We start from the raw sequence: 20,511 nt of genomic DNA on the forward strand, positions 1-20,511 counted from the left end.
AGACCAAAATGAAATTCATGTCATATGATATGTTGCAATGTTCTATTGAAAGATTATGCTAATCATAATGAATGCTCCAGCCACTAAGTGACTCACAGGACAGCTTAAAAATCAGCGATGAAATAGTTGTTGTTAGAGTAATGCAAGTTCATTTTGAAGGAATATTTTAAACATGAAGATGTGTGTACACTCATTGTATAAATGAAAATGCACAGCCTGTTTCAAGTCATTTGACCGGGTCAGGAATGGAATGAATGAAGCCCCCTTCTAGCGAGGATGGGAATTGTGCCGGCTATCAAGACCTGTCGCACTTCTCTGGGGCAATGATTAATGAATGATTAATGAAATGAAATGAGATTGGAGAGTGTTGCTGGAATGAAAGATGACAGGGAAAACCGGAGTGCACAGGGAAAACCGGAGTGCCCAGAGAAAAACCTGTGCCTCCCCCGCTTTGTCCAGCAGAAATTTCACATGGAGTGACCAGGATTTGAACCACGGAACCCAGCGGTAAGAGGCCGGCATGCTGCCCGAAGGCTTCACTCATTGTATAAAAAATAAAAATAAAATAAAATGCACCAAGAAGGAATGGCTGGAATCACATGAAACTTTATATAGTTGATGTAAGTAAGTGATTAGAATATCAGAACAAAGGCCAAGTTTATTGTGGAATAATGAACTCTCAAATGGAGATCTAGTACCCTGTGAGTCCAATACTAGCTTGTATACAAGAGGTGATATCAGCGGGCATGAAGGCATACATATTTTGTATGGCATCCCGAGAAATATCTGTCCATATTCGTTGCACTTCATACAAGTGTATGCACCAGACAGGGAACAAGGGAGGATAGTGAAGAATTCCTGGAAAAACTAGAAAATGAGATAACTTATGTGGAGGTGACTATATGGTCGACTTAAATGCACATGTGGGAAATGAAAGACAAGGAAAGGAAGAAGTAATTGGACCATATAGATATGGGAATAGGAATAAAGGAGAAAAACTAATTGAGTTTTGTGAGACAAATTGAATGATTGTAGGGATTGTTTCAGAAGACAAACAGTAGGAAAATTACAATATATGGTTGGAATGATAGAAGAATAACAGCTGGTTTCTGGAATGACAATTATCTGTTGATGCACGGTTATCAGTGACGTTCTTATCATTTAATAATTTTAGTGATGTCAATGATCAAGGTGAAATTTAAGACGATGCCTGCGTACCGTGAATAAGAAAGAAGGAAACACATATCTAATTTTGCATTATTAGATCCTACAACTATTCATATTATGAGAGATTATTACAAACTGAATCAGATTGATTGATTGATTGTGTATGTGTTTGCCAACCAGTTTTCATTATAGAAAACTTCTGCTAGCAAAAGTAACTAGATATTACCTAAATAACAATAAAAAATTTGCGTAGAGACATCTATTGGAGGATGAGAGATACTAAACATGATAACTGTACTGTTTATTGCCAGGTCTTATAAATCCGAATTTAAGTTTCCGGAAACTCATTCAAGCTAACAGCGCAGTTAAAGTTACAAGCGTATATAGGTAACATACCGGTAAGTGTGGTGTACCAGAAACCGGCCATAAAATCAGTAATTGATTACTTTCTGGTATAATAATTTTGTGTGGCTATTTCTAGCTGGGTGCAGCCCTTGTAAGGCAGACCCTCCGATGACGGTGGGCGGCATCTACCATGTGTAGGTAACTGCGTGTTATTGTGGTGGAGGATAATGTTATGTGTGGTGTGTGAGTTGCAGAGATGTTGGGGACAGCACAAACACCCAGCCCCTGAGCCACTAGAATTAACCAACGAAGGTTAAAATCCCCGACCCGGCCGGGAATCAAACCCGAGACCCTCTGAACCGAAGGCCAGTACGCTGACCATTCAGCCGTCGGACTTATTTTCTGGTGGGTAGGATAAATCGCAGACAGTTGATAAATAAACAGCTTTACCATGAGAAGCATTTGATGTAAATCATAGAGTTGTGATAGCAACTTTGAGGGTGGGCAAAATGGAAAAATGAAAGGGAATAAGGAATTGTAAAATAGAAGTGTGGAAATTAAATGATAAGAAAGTACAGAAAGTATTTTTGGAAAGATTGAAACAACAAAATCAAGTTTGTGAAGTAGGAAATGTGGAAGAGGAATGGTCCAACTTTAAAAGGGCATTTCTAAGTGGTGCAGTGTGCCTGTAGTAGAATATCGATAAGGCTGAAAGAAAATGACACACCGTGGTGGAATGTCAGAGAAGCAGTGCAAGGAGAAAACATGGCAAGAAGAGAATAGAGATAAAAAAAGAAGAAATCAAAAGAAATATAAGAAATTGGTAAGGAAAAAAGAGTTGGGAATAATTTACACAAAAGATGGAAACGGATGAAGCTGGCAGAAAAAGTACGCTGCATGGAATTATACGAAGTAATAGCAAATAAAGAGTTTATACAAAGCTGATGAAAGAGGAAGGTGGAAAGTTGATAACACATCCATAAGAAATAGAGATAATGGAAGCTGCTAAACTGTGCAGAGGAGATGGTAGTAATATTGATGGTTATGAATTTCATGTTTTTGGTCCGTATTGAACAATATATAAGTAATAATAATAATAACTTAAATGTTTCCACCTTTTCAATACAATATATTCACAAATTTACAAAATTATACGGTACTAGTTTCGACCCATCTAGGGGTCATCATCAGCCGTATTGGAGCAAAGATCATTTGTTAGGATTTCGCCACAAATGATCTTTGCTCCAATACGGCTGATGATGACCCCTAGATGGGTCGAAACTAGTACCGTATAATTTTGTAAATTTGTGAATATATTGTATTGAAAAGGTGGAAACATTTAAGTTGTTATTATTATTATTACTTGGTAGTAATATGGTATGATAACTCTGAAAGATGATATAACAATATTAGAGGTGGAATCAGCATTCCGTAAAATTAAAATGGTGAAGGGGCCGATGACCTTAGATGTTAGGCCCCTTTAAACAACATTATCATCATCATCAACAAAATGGTGAAGGCACCAGGGATGGATGAAATTAGTGTGGAAATAATAAATGCTGCAGGACCTGTTGGACTGAAATAGGTGTGCAGATTGTTTAAATGCATATGAAAACAGAAACACGTGCTGGAAGACTGGGGAAAGGGAATAGTAATACCAATCTTCTAGGAGGACAAAAACGTGTGTGATAACTATAGAGGAAACACACACTTATCACAGGTGGCAAAGATAGTGGAAAGGATATTAAATAGGAGAATGAGAAGAAAGGTAGATGGAGAGTTGCAAGAACAGTATGGCTTCAGAAATGGAAGATCTACCTTCAGCATGAGGCAATTAATGCAAAGGATCTGGTCATAACATTCCTAGATCTAACAAAGACATGCAATAGTGTTCCCAGAGAGAAGGTTTGGGAACGCATGGTCAAAAGGAGACTGAATAAACAAACTGTAAAAATGGTGCTAGCAACGTACTACAGTCATCTGACGAGAAGTAATGTGGATGCGGCATAAGGGGTGCGAGGGGTATGCATGGCTGCTGCGCATGCGGCTATCTCAAGTCTACAGTCCAAAAATACACATCTGTTCTATCCGCAGCGACTCATACGAAATGAGGTGCTGTTGTGAAGTTTCAAAGTGGTGGTGCAATTGTGCTTTACACATTTACTATAAGTACTGCATAATGAACAAGCATCTGTTTCTTCTGTCACGACTAATGTTTGTAATGAGGGTAGGAGAAGAAACATACGTTACTCATGCCATACCAACAAGCTTCTTGTCAAACACACAGTCCAAAATAAAAGACTTGAGGATTTCCACCTCTTCAATACAATTATTCTAATCACACTTTTTAATCGCAAAGTGGTCAATGATCATAAAGAGGAGGAAGACAAGAAAAGGGTACTGTGAAAATGTAAAGATTGTTGGTCACAAGGATAACATCCAGACAGAGGAGGTGACTAATATTGAAGAAGTATTCAAATTTACCTATGACAACAATGACATTTACAGTAAAATACAAAAGTTGAAAACTAGAAAAGCAGCTGGAATTGATAAGGTTTTGGGGGATATACTAAAGACAATGGGTTGGGATATAGTACCATATCTGAAGTACTTATTTGATTATTGTTTGCATGAAGGAGCTATAAGAAATAAATGGAGAGTTGCTATAGTAGCCGCTGTGTATAAAGGAAAGGGTGATAAACATAAAGCTGAAAATGACAGGCCAGTCAGTTTGACATGCATTGCATGTAAGCTTTGGGAAAGCATTCTTTCTGATTATATTAGACATGTTTGCAAAATTAATTACTGGTTTGACAGAAGGCAGTTTGGGTTTAGCAAATGTTATTCCACTGAAGCTCAACTTATAGAATTCCAGTAAGATATAGCAGATATCCTGGATTCAGGAGGTCAAATGGACTATATTGCGATTGACCCATCTAAGGCATTTGAAAGGGTAGATCATGAGAGAATACTGGTAAAAATGAGTGCAACTGAACTTGACAAAAGAGTGAATGGGTGGCTAGGTTTCTAGAAAACAGAACTCAGAGAATTAGAGTAGACGAAGCTTTATCTGTCCCTGTAATAATTAAGAGGGGAATTCCTCAAGGCAGTATTATTGGACCTTTATGTTTTCTTATATATATATCAATGATATGTGTAGAGAAGTGGAAACCGAGATAAGGATTTTTGCAGATGATGTTATTCTGTACAGTGCAATAAATAAGTTACAAGATTGAAAGCAACTGCAAAATGACGTCAATAATGTTGAGAGCTGGACAGTAGGCAATGGTATGATGATATAAACAGGGTTAAAAGTCAGGTTGTGAGTTTCACAAATAGGAAAAGTTCTCTCAGTTATAATTACTGCATTGATGGGGTGGAAGTTCCATTTGGGGATCACTGAAAGTACCTAGGTGTTAATATAAGGAAAGATCTTCATTGGGATAATCACATAAATATGATTGTAAATGCTTATGAGGGTATTTAGGGGTTGTAGTAAGGATGAAAAGGAGAGGGCATATAAGTCTCTGGTAAGACTCCAACTAGAGTATGGCTCCAATGTATGGGACCCTCACCAGGATTACTCGATTCAAGAACTGGAAAAAAATGCAAAGAAAAGCAGCTCGATTTGTTCTGGGTGATTTCCGACAAAAGAGTAGCGTTACAAAAATGTTGCAAAGTTTGGGCTGGGAAGACTTGGGAGAAAGGAGACACACGCTTGACTAAGAGGTATGTTACAGGTTACAAATCTCATGTTATGGTCTGTATTGAAATTTACTTATAGTCAAATAATAATATTAGATTATAAATTCCACCTGTTCAATACATAAGAGTTTTTTATTTAAATTTAAGAAATAGTTCTTAACATATTAGATATAGGGACATGTTTCACCCATAAAAAGGGCATCATCAGCCTAAAAATCTCACACCTGAAAGAAAGATAGATAGATCAGGATCCCAATCACTCTTACACGTCCAAAAACGTAAACAAGAGGATACTGTTTTAAGTGCAAATGTGTATTAAATGACTAGCGAGCAGAATATAGTAGTTATAAGCACTATGGTAAAGTCCCACAATCAATCCTTATTGTAGGTCGTTAAATGATGACAGTACGATCGTCACCATTAAAAGTAATGCTGTCGTATGAAATATTCGATAAAATGACAAACAGCACATTTTCTCACTTTTAAAGAAAAGTACCACAATGGAAAATTCTAAATTCCCATAGAGGGAATTAGATTTTTTTCACCAATAGAGCATGTCAAAAATGTCAAAAACATATCAGATGTAAGGCTTTTCAGGTGTTTGCTCTATTAACCAGCGTTTCGTCTTAGGTCTGACACTAGACTCATCAGAGTGGGATGTGTCAGACCCTACCCACTGACGCTGGGGTGTACGCAGGTGAACTTATCAGAAGCCCTTACAAGAGGCACAGTCTGATTATTGCATACGGGAGATAAATCACCACAATGGAATTATTACGACAGGCAGGGAATTATTGCACCGTTTTCTTGTGATGCATGTACATACAGGCAGACAGACATTATGGAAAATTAAAACATTAAAAATTAAAACGACTGGTACAGAAATATCATTCTTTATAAATTCTGAGCAATGTACAGACACACTTTTTTTGTTATATTGAGATAAATTAAAATTAGTCAGAAGTATCTCCAAATGGCTCCTAAAATCTCTAGAAAAGTCACCAATCGTTATTATTGAAATTCTATCACTAAATTATTAAAAAAAGACTCCATATCTAGGGACTAATCTCCAGAATCGACCTGACTGATGTGAACTAACACGAACATAGCACGCGAGAACGAGAACTTGACAATCGATATATGCGTCGTGATAAACAGGTATCAATAGACATCGCAAATTTGCGCACATTTCTCACATTAACAAACATGGATATTTCGTTTCAATGCGGCCAATGAGTGAAGGACTTGCAGCCACTTGCGTAAAAAAAGCTGAAATGGCGGGATTTGAAAAAGTTTTAAGTCCACACAAAAATAAGACAAAATCGGGTGAAATAATAGAATAATCGGGAGGCGGGAGAAACTGTCGAAAACCGGGAGTCTCCCGCCTAAATCGGGAAAGTTAGCAGGTATGCATTTGTGATCTCGTTGAAGGCATCGATATATCAGGGTTTCCAAAATTGCTTCTCAGATTGGATTAAGTTATGGGAGCTATAAAGCCATCATCACAAAGGAACCAGACTATCGTAAATGGTGGTCCAATTGGGTTCCCTGACTTTTGACTGAATAATGGAAGTTGAAATGGCTGCAGGTTAGTGAAAGGCACTCTGCAAGGTTTGCTGTTGAAGGGAATGCATTTCTGAATTGCAGCATCACCTGTGATGAAGCTTGGGTACACCTCTACTCGCCCACTTCAAAACAAGCCAGTAAAGAGTGGCAAAGGAAGGGTGAGGCAACTCCAGTAAAAATCAAGATTCAACCATCAGCTATCATGGTGCTTGTGACTGTGCTTTTCTGACTGGCATGGCATTTTGCAAATTGATTTTTTGCATGGGCATCGCATGATCAACACAGCATTTTACTGTGACCCACTGAGTGAGGTTAGATTTCTTTATCGACATAAATGATGCGATCAACCAAACGAGAAGTTGTTCTCTTTCACAACAATGCCCGTCCCCGTACTGCAGCACTCATTTGCCAAAAACTGGAATAAATGAGATATACGCCACTCGACCACCCTCCTTACAGCCTAGCCCTGTGATTTTCATCTCTTTGGATCACTCAAGGGTGCACTAGGAGAAAAACAATTTGAGGGCGACACAGGTGTGGAAGACTTCGTGTGCAATTGGCTGGTGGCATGACATGGTTTTTTTTTAATGACGAGGGCATCAAGAAGCTGCCAATACACGAGAAAAGAATGATTTCATTGGTTCTGATAATGGCTTCTAGCTTACTAGTATAATAATTTTTCTCAGGATACAGTCTCAAGCAACTTACTGTAAAACTTAATAGAATTGCCCAATGTCACTCCATATTGATATGATCATGCTAGCTGTCACGTTTGGAATAGGCAGATGACGGAATTAAAGCTCCCATTCCCATAAAAAACACTATGAGCAATAAGCTGTTCTTCACATGGTGTAACCTACATTCTATGGATCTTTCTCAGCCCCTCTTTCCTTTAATTTGTACTTCCACACTTATTTTTACAATTCGTTCTTCATTCAACCATTTAATAATCCGGACAATCTTAAGTCTATTCCTTCCCATTTTATTGTTCAGTATTTCATTTTTAGTTTTTCCAATATTCTCTAATCTCTCATTCTTCTGTAAAACAGTTATCAGGAATGTATTTCTGATGCCCGCATTCAAGTTCTCATCCTTTTTTCGCAATGACCACGTGTTTCAGGAGGATTAGTAAAAATGTTGGGAGGCAGTAATATGTATTATTGCCCAATGTGCAATGTGTCTGAAATTACAGCAATGTGTGGCTGTGGCAAGGTCCCAAGCAAGGCTACCTGCAGTACTCCATGGCTGCCTGCGGGCACTGATGGTGAGATATCGGTCCTCTTGTGGTGTTGTACACTTTGGACATCCCGTACTGTAACAACTTTATAAAAATCATTTAAGGGACACAAATGATTTAGGGCCGGTTCTACCATCTGCTGGTAAAGTGGCTGGCAGCTGCCTGGGAGGTAAACTACCTGGAGGTGTAAATCGGCTGGTACTTTGGCTTGCGTCCAACCACCTCCGAGCAAGCGCTAGGTAGCTACCCGGAGCTACACACCGGTATACGAAGTTGGCTAGACTGATTTTCAGCGACTTTTCGCTTTCGAGTGTGGTGCTATCTATCGTCAGATGCATGAAACTCATTTCGATTGTCTTATTTCCCTGTGCTTGCGTTTGCTGATTATCGCCAAAAAGCCTAATAAGGGCAGTCTTAAGAGTTATGGACAACGATTTATGTAAGCTTTCATGATTTTAATCTATGATCTTCAATATCAATACCTAATTGGGATTAAAATCTCGAGATTACATTTTCTTACGCCTGTTGTAACCTGTCATGTAAGGCAGCGTTTTTGATAAGTATTCTCGTAGTAGAATGGTCAAGTCGCTCGCTCCGTAACAGAAAGTACGCAGGGTTTCATCGTATTTCTAATTTACATTTTAAAATGTATTTTCGTTCCCTGCCGTTGTTCTTAACTCTCTTTTACGCGCTTCCATATACGTAGGCCTATATACACACATCTTCTTTACTAACTTATTGCCTTCGAGCATTCTGTCTGCAGGCTTCTGTGAATTGATTAAGTATCTCCACGATGCTCTATTTGCAACTAGTTCTGTGACCTCGTTTAGTTCCACATGCTTCCATTTATTGATAAAGCATTTCATTCTAATGTTTAACTTTATGAAGATATTGGAAGGTACTGTAAATGTAAAGAACTAATCGGGATAAATATCCATTCATAGGAAGAGAAATTCGGGAATGGAATAGTTTCCAATTTCTTTGAAATAATTTACAAGAAGACTATGTAAACAACTAGTAGACATAATATTGTGATTAAATATTTCAATGAAAAATATTATTAACAAAAGAAAGTATGAAAAGAGGCATACAGATTAACACAACGCTAATAATGGAAATTAAAAAAAAGATTCGTCATAATAAATACTCAAATCTGCATACCTCAGATTACGAAGACAGCATGTTAGCCATTACGCTACGAGAGCACTTGAAAAGTTAGGATACATACATTAAGTTATACCTCGTGTCTGAAAACTGAAAAAGTAGAAAATTAAAGCCCATTTGAAATGATTTCCAAATAGATTTTGATTTTATATCCTTTTAAAATTTCTTTACGAAAGCTTGACCTATAAAATGTGTTCGCTAAGCTACCGATGCGAGAGGCTGGTGTGACCGTTGCAACACAGGGGAAGCATCCAGAAATACAACTAATAATGTTCAACTCTCAAAACTTGCCCGGCAGGTAACGTCTTATCGGGCCCTCGAAGTGGCCGATAAATCACGTGCCGGGTAACTACGATTTATGCTGCCGATAGCGCTACCTGGGGGGAGGGGGGGGGGTCGAACGGAAACATCCTTTTACGTGGAGGGCAAATTACGCGCTACTTTACCAGTAGGTGGTAGAACCGGCCCTTAGTGGTGCATCTACTGATTTATTGGAACAATATTCAAGTACCAGAGAGAAAGTAAACAACTTGCATTATGCATAGTTCTGGCCTCGTAAAAGAATACTACGATGTCCTCTGATGAGCTATATGTACTATTGCCAAAGAGCTGACAAGTGCATTGAAGTTGGTGGTGGAAGTTTTGAAATGTACTGTGAACAGTTACAAAACATCAATAAATGCATTGATAAGCCATTTGGGTTGAAATGTTGCATATTATGTAGAGATTTTGTATTAATAAGTAAATTAACATGTCACTTGAGTGTCTTCAATAATTTTTGTATGGTGGTTTCGCAAACGGCTGTTATTTCCAACACACTGCACATTGGACACATGTTTATATGACCTTCAGAACTTGAAACAGTCCAAGCTACACTTATGCTCATAAATTAAGGACAATTGCATATTGTTGTGCCACACGTGGCACTACACAAAACTGGTGCTAATAGCATAGGCACTTAGTGAACACAAACGAAACATATCTGTAAGTCCACAGTATTGGTGATAAGTTGAGAAAACCATCCCAAAACACACATGCTACAAAACGCCACTGTTTTCTGCGCATGTACCCCGACATCAATATGGGATATGATCACCATGCACACGTACACAGGCCGCACAACGGGTTCGCATACTCTGGATCAGGTGGTCGAGCAGCTGCTGGGGTAGAGCCTCCCATTCTTGCACCAGTGCCTGTCGGAGCTCCTGAAGTGTCCTAGGGGTTTGAAGACGTGCAGCGATACGTCGACCGAGAGTATCCCAAAAGTGCTCGATGGGGTTTAGGTCTGGAGAACAGGCAGGCCACTCCATTCGCCGGATATCTTCTCTTTCACGGTACTCCTCCCCGATAGCAGCTCGGTGGGGCCGTGCATTATCATAAATCAGAAGGAAGGTGGGACCCAGTGCACCCCTGAAAAGGTGGACATACTGGAGCAAAATGACATCCCGATACACCTGACCTGTTACAGTTCCTCTGTCAAAGACATGCAGGGGTGTACGTGCACCAATCATAATCCCACCCCAAACCATCAAACCACTACCTCCATACAGGTCCCTTTCAAGGATATTACGGGGTTGGTATCTGGTTCCTGGTTCACGCCAGATGAGAACCCGGCGAGAATCACTGTTCAGACTATACCTGGACTCATCCGAGAACATAACCTGGGACCATTGTTCCACTGACCATGTACTGTGTTCTCGACACCAGGCTTTACGGGCTCTCCTGTGAACAGGGGTCAGTGGAATGCACCTTGCAGGTCTCCGGAGAATAAACCATGTCTGTTCAGTCGTCTGTAGACTGTGTGTCTGGAGACAAGTGTTCCAGTGGCTGTGGCAAGGTCCCGAGCAAGGCTACCTGCAGTACTCCGTGGCCATCTGCAGGTACTGATGGTGAGATATCGGTCTTCTTGTGGTGTTGTACACTGTGGATGTCCCGTACTATACCGCCTGGACACGTTTCCTGTCTGCTGGAAGCGTTGCCATAATCTTGAGATCACACTTTGTGGAACACGGAGGGCCCGTGCTACAACCTGCTGTATTTGACCAGCCTCCAGTCGCCCTATTATTCTACCTCTCATAACGTCATCAATATATGTTCGTTGAGCCATTTTCACCACACAGTCACCATTAGCACGTCTGGAAACATCTGCACACTTACTCGCTGCATCGTACTCTGACATGCACCAAGACACCTCTGCGTATTTGGATTGCTGCCAGTGCCACCGTGCGACGACCGCAGGTCAAAAGCACCACATGGTCATACCCCGAGGTGATTTAAAACTGCAAACCGCCCACCATAGTGTTGTTTCACCATGTATCAGCATTATCCTTAATTTCTGAGCATGAGAGTGTACCTGCCCCCAGACACATCAAGTATATTGTCGCTGCAGCTGCGAGAACAACTACGTGAAATATTTTAGCTTAGAACTTTGTCTTCTAAGATTCAATACTGTGTGAGTTATACCAAAGAATTCTCATCCTTAACGATGTGCTGCAGGTTGTATTTCTTCAACAACATTGTCACACAGCTTTTTTTTGCATGTGTAATGACAATATGTCATAATACGTGGTATGCTTTGTAAAAAGTCAAAATTAATTTGGTATAAATGTTTTATCTCTTTACATTACATATTTATTAGTTTCTGTAGGAAGGGTCATGTAAGCACTGAATCTGTACTTCAGAACTTTTCCATGTCACTAAAGTCTATTTTACAATTATTATAACTACAGCCTGGAAGTTAGGCATTTATTTTTGGTTAAAATAGGCAGGCAACAAGGCACTTGAAATACTGAAAATAGGCAGTACTGTAATTAAAATAGGCATTTATTAGGAGTGAAAGCAGAGGAATCTCGCTCATTATTAATGAAAATATGCATTTTAAATACTCGTTCATTTCTTTATTACCAATTTATCACATAATTAGCATACTTACTCTTACTTTCCTTGGTTACAAGCAACAACAAGGTGCTTTTTCAAAGTATCAACTGTCATAGACAGACGCTTGTCAGAAAGAATGTCTTTCATCATGGAAAAGGAATGTTCTACTTCAACTGAAGTGATTGGCGCAAATTTGAAACAAGCTATTTCGGAAGGACACATGCCAGTTAAAACAGAATTTTCACCTTTCAGAACATCACGAATGTTCTTCATTTTTTCAATGTCCACATTAGCACTCAGAACACGTTTACACTTTTCACTAACACTGCTTCCTTTTCTCCTGGTGCTTGCAGCAGTCGATTTACTGCATCTTCGGAGATCGCCATAGATGATACCAGCGAATCATCCCTTTTCTCCAATTTCAAGATTGCTTCCGGTATCACACTATAATGTGCTGTTATAAATGCCAGATCATTGCTGAGCTCTTCATGGTCCAACAACTTTTTTAACTCGCGAATTGAAGCAACTTCGTCTACTGATACAGCATGAACTGAAGTACCTCACGGAACTTGTCCAAATTGTTGCTGTAATATATGACTGCTGAGATCCAGGTTCCCCATCTGGTGAGAACTGGCTGTAGAGGTAAAGGCAGCTCTGGTACCAAGTCCTTGAAAACCCGGATTCGGGAGGGTGATTTTAGGAAGATTTCCTTGGTATTCGAAACTAACTTATCCACGTGAGGATACAAACTTCTTATCTCTTCAGCAATTCTGTGCAGTCCATGGGCTAGACATGTGAGGTGGAGCATTTTAGGAAAGAGAACTTTCAAGGCTATAGCTGATTAACATTAATGAATTTGTGAACAACTGTGCCACTGTGGAACCATTTGCTCTCTCCATCTCTTTTGTCGTCAAAATAAATACTGATGATAGGTCAGTTTGCTTTCCTTCTATAGTTCCAATGATGATGTTGGCCATGTAACGTCCCATTGCATCCGTAGTTTCATCATTGGAGATCCAGATCATCTTTCCTGCAACTCTGCTTCGAATCCTCTGCAGGGTCTCTTCAAAGGAGATATTCAAATACGTTCTTCTTAATGTGGATTCTGACGGAACTTCTTCTTTAGTGTACTTCTGCACAAACGGCCTGAGGGATTGATTTTCCAGTTTCCAGAATGGAATTCCGGAGTCCAAGAAAGCTTTACATAGATCCAGGCAAAACTGATATTGCCTGATGGATGTTGTAACTGCTGTTGATATTAAATTGATCTTAGGGCCAACAATATTTAACCTAAACTTATGTTTTGTTGATGCGAAATGTTGAGTTATAAAGTACCTTTTTTTCGTGATTAATAGATTTTTCACAGATTTTGCAAAAGAGTATAGCTCCAACAGTAGAAAGTATATCCGAACCGAATTCGCTTGAAAATTTCGGCATGATAAATAAGTCAGCGCGAACACCCGAGTTGCCTTTAACAGTTCAAGAGTAGACTAACAGCTTCTTTTATATTTGACCTGTTAGATGGAAGTGATTTCCTCCCTTCCTCTGCATTATCTTATCATTTTGAAATCGGGATCACCAGATAATTACGCATTGTCACAGCAAAAAGGGTGTGAGGAAGGAGAAGAGACATACTTTCCTCATCCTCTCTCTTTCCTGGTATTCATTATGCTTGTGCATTCCTTTCACTAATGAAGGTTCTGCTGTTTACAGAGGTTAAATGTGTGGGTTGAGAAAATAAGCTTTCGATTGCTTGAAAACAAACGATTTACAGGGAACAATATTCTAAATAGATATGTGTGACAGCAATATGTAATTTAATTTGTGCAACCTTTTTTGTCTTCGATGTACGGAAATTCACGATGTGCTTTTAAAAATGTGTAAATCGCTGAAAAAAGTGCAAAACGATCAAAAAAGCCAAAAAAGGCTTTAAATCTTAAAATACGTAACGGAAGCCAAAATAGGCAAAAAAGGCAAAATAAAAATTATCTCTACACTTTCTAAATGCACGAAAACATATTTATCTCTATCTGATTCTTCAATATACCCAGTCAGATAAAAAAGGCATTTTGCCTAACTTCTGGGCTCTAATTATAACAATAGCATTTACATTAAAAAAAAAAAAAGGCTTAACTGATGCAATTAAATGAAACCAAGAGATTCTAATGAGGGTAGTATCGTATCACACACCTTTCAAACGGAAACCTACCTTGCAACTTTGGTAACACAAACAATGTGCGATGAGAAGTCAACATGCAAAAAATCAGCAGTCTGTTTCCACTGCAAGGCCCCAAAACAAACCCCTGAGTTCTGCATATAAGCAATAGGAAGGCTATAATAGTTGCTATAGGTTGGATAGTAGAGCCTTCACTGTGTGCGAAGCCAGCAATGAAGAGGCGAGCAGAAAACTGACAGTCAAGGTCTGTGATACAGTGGATGGCTCGTCAGTGAAGCAGGGATGTCCAGCAGCACTGTTACAATATGGTCATGTAGTAAGTTAATTCAGCATTGATTTTGGCACCTTGCAGTGGAAACAGGCAGCTAATATTCTGCATAGGGTCTTCCCGTAGCACATCAGTTATGTCCCCAAGGTTTCAAGGCAGGTTTCGGAATGAAGGGTGATGCACCTCCCTTTTAAGTACGCACCATTTAGCGTGTTCGTAGGTGCAAGCACATGCTTATGTGTATCTTTATGTGTGCATTTAACACTTAAGAGAGGGGAAGATTGAGAAAATCGTGGAGGAAATTGTATGATGGGCAGCTCTAAGAATCAGGATCTTACCTTGACAGTTTTAGATCATCTGTACATACTACTCTACAAAAGACTGCATAACATATTTGTATGAGACCACACTGAGGAGGATAACAAACAGTATTCACACGTGCAGCCATTGTTCAATGCTTCCATGCACATAGCCTACTATTATTATTATTATTATTATTATTATTATTATTATTACTACCACACAAGTGCTTGACATGCTGAAATTAAAAGACAAATGTTCAGACAATTTAGGAACTTACCACATTTTTGCAGACATTCAACTTAGTATGAGATTAATCAGTAGACAGCAAACAACAATATTTCTTGAGAGAAGGCACATGTTTTGAAATGTTCCTTTGTTAGATAAAGATAGGGCTGATCTGGGACATAGACAGCACAGAGGGTTTGTCCCCTATAACTAACACTGATATCCTTTGGCATCAATGCATTACAACTATACTACTAGATCAAATATAATATATTCTTTTGTTGATCCAACACGACAGACCATAGCAGTGGTAAGCAGCATGCACAGACAATATGACAACACAGGGGGATGTGAAGGATGGTTTTAACCCACCTTGCAAAGTGAGTTAAATTTGCCATGACTACATTGGGTCGGTCTTTATGTTTCAGTCTCTGGGAGCCGGAACCAAAGAGGCGGTGATCTGGTGGCAAGACTTGGAGAAGCTGACTGGGGCACGACCCTGACCTAGCACACAGGACAGATAGTGCTGGGGTTTATAGTTAGTTACAACACAGAAACAAAATTCTCACTCAAAAGTTTATCTGATACTGACAGCACTGTGCATCTTAGCCCTTACAGAAAGACTGTGATTTACTATTAAATGCATTTGTTAGAAAGTTGCTTTTTGCATAAAACATTTAAACATTAACATACATATCTAATTTTAAAAACAGGGGATAAAACTGAACTTATTTCCATAAAATGAATGTTATATCCTATAACTGGACAAGACTGTCAAAAGCAGATAAACTTTCAATAACATCATGCTACATGCATAAGCACAATAAAGTACACATACTTCTATGTTGGCAACTACAATGTGCTCTCTCAAGTAACTTTACAGAAATATATATATATTTAAATGTTTTAAAATGGAACTACGTCTAAATTTAAGTTTATTCTCTTCTTTAATAAGCATACAACAACTGCTCATCTCTCTTCTCCGGTGGTTAGTCATGGGATCACTGCACATAGTTGTTTATTTTAAAACATGGCTAGTTTTATTTAAGAGATCATGCTGAAATACTCAAATATAAAGGGTGTCTCACCAAATATTGCAACCTGAAGTATATCTAAAATGAATGGAATGTTGAAGATCTGGTTTCAAACAAAGTCTCTCACTTGAGAGGGTCATAAAATGAGAGAATATAAAATCTTCAGTAAATCAAGATAATACAGCTTTTTAACATCAAATTAGATGAAGGTTATTCAACTGAAACACAGACTGGTATTTGGACACTTATTCTGCATGTATTGGACAACATACACTATCTATCAAAACAACAGCATATGCCCTACTAATGATAGTTTGAGAGTGTCAATGGATAATTCCCACAGTTCAGGCACCTGTCCCAAAGCTCAACACATTTCCTTAAACCCCTTACAATGAAGGACACTGTTTGCTGGTTGAACCATTCTTCCACAGCATTGCAAAGCACTTGGTAAACGTCTTACTCTTCAAAGCTTTCTTCAGCAGACCACAGATGTGACTGTCCCAAGGGGAGATATCTTGGCCGTAAGGCAGGTGATCTATAAGACCCTAGAGACAGCATCACCGATTGTCCATCACTTCACTGGCAGCACGTTGACATGCATTTCCATGAAGCACAAGCACACTTCGTGACAGGTTTTCATGCTCGTACCTTCTTTGCACAAGAATTAAATCACTTCTTTTTATATTTGCTTGGACGTAACGATTACACACGAATGCTGATTCAACTTTTTCCTTACTTAGTGGATGTGTCTCCGACTAACATACTGACTGACTGACTGACTGACTAACTGATAGATTGATAGACTGACTTGTTCTGAGCTGTTTCTAATAACACCAAACCATGCAGTGCTGCCTCTCGGTTGTATCATCAGTTATTTGCAGTAACGCACCTCTGTATGCATTTCAATCGAACAACCCTCATATGTTGTTTTTAATGGAACATACCTGTTTTGCCTGCCCAAATTAAAATTAGGGATGACATTCCTAATAATCGTTCTCCTTTCATGGTTTCATACCATGAGATACTAATAGTTTAAATGATGGCTGTGAATACATCACACGCACAGGAGAGTGCATATAAGTCACTTAGTAATACCCCAATTAGAGTATAGTTTCCTCATTTGGATTACTTGATTCAAGAACTCAAAGAGATCCAATGGAAAGCAGCAAGATTTGTTCTGGATGATTTCCAACAAAAGAGTATAATTTAATAGATATATACTTACAAGATATTGTAATAGGAGTGAGTCACGGCTGTGAAATGACGTAATGGACTCACGGAACTGGAGTGTGTATCATAGAGATAGGACAGGAATGATAGGAGGGAGAGTATTCGTTCTGGTGAAAGAAGAATTTGTAAGCTATAAAAAAGTTAACGATGACAAACATTAAATTCTAGGTGTAAGGGGGCCCATAGACGTGCAATATTATTGCGCAAAATGGATTGTACAATATATTGTTAGCTGCCCACAGACGTACAATATTATTGCACAACAATCGGGTTTGTGCAATAAATAGAATCATGTGGAGATATTGATGGTTGTGCAATATATTGTGCAAAGCGGTCATAGGCGTACAATATGCGTGACAATATATAGTTAGCCCATGCCGGTATTTTGTTTGGTGGACACTCGTCTCTGTATCATGAAGCTGCTTCATTTCCTTCCGGAAGTTTGTACGCAGAGAACTTTTTTTTAAAAAAAATAACTTCTTGCTTGTTGGCGTTCGGGTATTTTTTGCGATATTTCTCAATAAGCAGCTCGTTCTGTTCACTTTTTTTTTTTACGCGATTACTGTAATCTTTGCTGTTAACGTCCCATAGAGCCGGAAGGTTTGATAAACTCCAAAATAAATTTTTTCACCACCTGTTTGTCTGCCATCATGATACGTTCTCCCCCACCTGTTGATACCAACTGGCTGGAGGACGCGATATTGCACAATATTGCCAACACACGACACAGTACTTTGCGATTTGCGCGATATATTTAAAACCTTTTTGATTTCGTACAATATATTGCACAACCCTTCAATATTAAATACACACTATCACTTATATTGCACAAAACCCAATATTGCACAATAATATTGCACGTCTATGGGCCCCTTAAGGCTCATCTCTGAAGATAACATGCAAATTAATGTCTCTGGAGTGTACAGACAGGGAAAGGGCAGTGCTGATGCAGATTTGGAATTATTTGAAAAGATAATCAGCTATGTGGGAAACTATATGGAAAGGAACGTGACTGTAGCGGGTGATCTCAATTTACCAAATGTCAATTGAGAAGGAAATGCGAACGACGGGAAGCATGACCAACAAATGGCAAATAAGTTAATATGGGAAGGACAGCTGATTCAGAAAGTAATGGAATCCACTAGAGGGAGGAATATTCTGGACGTGGTGCTAGTAAAACCAGATGAGCTCTATAGAGAAAACGACGTAATAGATGGTATTAGTCATAACGAAGCTGTTTTTGTCGTAGTTAAAAATAAATGTGATAGAAAGGAAGGTTTTAAAAGTAGGACTATTAGACAGTACCATATGGCTGATAAAACATGCATGAGGGAGTTTTTAAACAGTAACTTAGATTGGTGGAAAATGGTACATAAAAATGTAAACATATTCTGGGATGGGTTTAAAGCAATTGTTGAGGAATGTGAAAACAGGTTTGTACCTTTAAAGGTGGTAAGGTATGGTAGAGACCTACTATATTATAACAGGGAAGTAAACAGACTAAGAAGGAAGTGGAGATTGGAAAGAAATACAGTTAGAAATGGCTGTGGAAGTAAGGAGAAATTGAAGGAACTTACTAGGAAATTGAATCTAGCAAAGAAGTCAGCTAAGGATAAGATGATGGCAGGCATTAATTGGCAGTCATACACATTTTAGTGAAAAATGGAAGGGTATGTACAGGTACGTAGGTTCTTTGAAAAGTTCTCGGAATGTACTAGAATTAAGTACCTTACCTCGATGGAACTGCTTTTATTTTTCAACATAGTCTCCTTGTAGACTAATGTATTTGGTCCAGCGATATTCCAATGCCTTCATCCCATCTCGAAAATGATATACCTCTCCAAGTCGGCTGTCAGTTCTTCCCTTGTAGAAAATCTCCGTCCACCGAGGAAAATTTTCAGCTTGGGGAATAGATGAAAGTCTGATGGTGCCAAATCAGGTGAATAAGGTCGATGTGGCAACAATTCGTACCCCAGTTCATTAAGTTTTGCCATGGCAATAACACTTGTGTGCGGCGGAGCGATGTCCTGATGAAAGATGACCTTTTTCCATGCCAAACCAGGCCTTGTTTCGCGTATCTTTTCCTGTAGTTGGTCTAGGAGGTTTGCATAGCATTTCCCCGTAATTGTTTGGCCAGTAGGGAGATAATCTATCAGCAGAATGCCTTTTGCATCCCAGAAAACTGAGGCCATGACCTTTCCGGCCGAACGCACTGCCTTTGCTTTCTTTGGTGGTGGTGAATCAGCATGTTTCCACTGCTTTGACTGCTGTTTTGTCTCTGGGGTATAGTAGTGGACTCAAGTTTCATCTGTAGTCACAAACCGGAGCAAAATATCTTGTTGGTTGCACTGAAAACGAGCCAGACTTTGTTCGGACGTTTCCAATCCGGTGCGTTTATTGTCCAATGTCCATCTTGCGGAAAATTTTTCATACCCAATTCTTCGGTTAAAATATAATATACCCGTTCAGAAAACATCCCTACAGCTTCATCAATCTCCCGCACTTTCAGTCGACGATCCTCCATGACCATTTTATGCACTTTTGCGATAAATTTTGGGGTTGTAACACTTTTTGGCCGCCCAATATGCGGATCATCATCCAAGCTCTCCCGACCAAATTTAAACTCGCTGGTCCACTTGGCAACAGTTGAAAATGAAGGAGCAGAGTCCCCCAGTGTGTTCTGAAAGTCGGCATGAATTTCCTTTGCTTTCATACCTTTCTTTACAAAGTATTTAATCACTGCTCGAATCTCAGTTTTTTCCATTGTCAAAGATCACTATGCGGGAACAACAACAAAGAGTCCTCACTACCACACTCCTGCAGCTAGAGCACTGACACGCCACGTGTTCACTCATATAGGATGTGTGATTATTATGCGGGAACCTCGTTGCTCTAGCACTGACATCTAGCGGTGATTCCGAGAACTTTTCAAACCGTCCTCGTACTTTAAGGCCGAAACAGGTTCCAAGAAGGACATTCCAGGAATCATTGATGAACAAGAGGAGTGTATATGCAAGGATCTTCAAAAGGCATTAGTATTCTGTCAGCTGTATGTAAAGATTGTTGGTTACAAGGATAATGTCCAGATAGGGGAGGTGACTAATACTAAAGAAGTATTAAAATTTACCTATGATAGCAACAACATTTACAATAAGATACAAAAGTTCAAAACTAGAAAAGCAGCTGGAATTGATACGATTTTGGGGGATATACT

General features: G+C 39.1%; 1 protein-coding gene across 1 annotated transcript in view; it reads right to left on the reverse strand.

Moving 5' to 3' along the window:
• Window positions 1-20,511, reverse strand: part of POSH (Plenty of SH3s) — a 311,783-nt gene that overhangs the window by 16,703 nt on the left and 274,569 nt on the right. The window contains exon 13 of the mRNA XM_067143214.2: window positions 15,406-15,537. Within this exon, the coding sequence (XP_066999315.2) occupies window positions 15,406-15,537 (132 nt within the window). The remainder of the gene's footprint in view (window positions 1-15,405; window positions 15,538-20,511) is intronic.

This window comes from Anabrus simplex, chromosome 3 (assembly GCF_040414725.1).
Source record: "Anabrus simplex isolate iqAnaSimp1 chromosome 3, ASM4041472v1, whole genome shotgun sequence".
Classification (NCBI taxonomy): domain Eukaryota; kingdom Metazoa; phylum Arthropoda; class Insecta; order Orthoptera; family Tettigoniidae; genus Anabrus; species Anabrus simplex.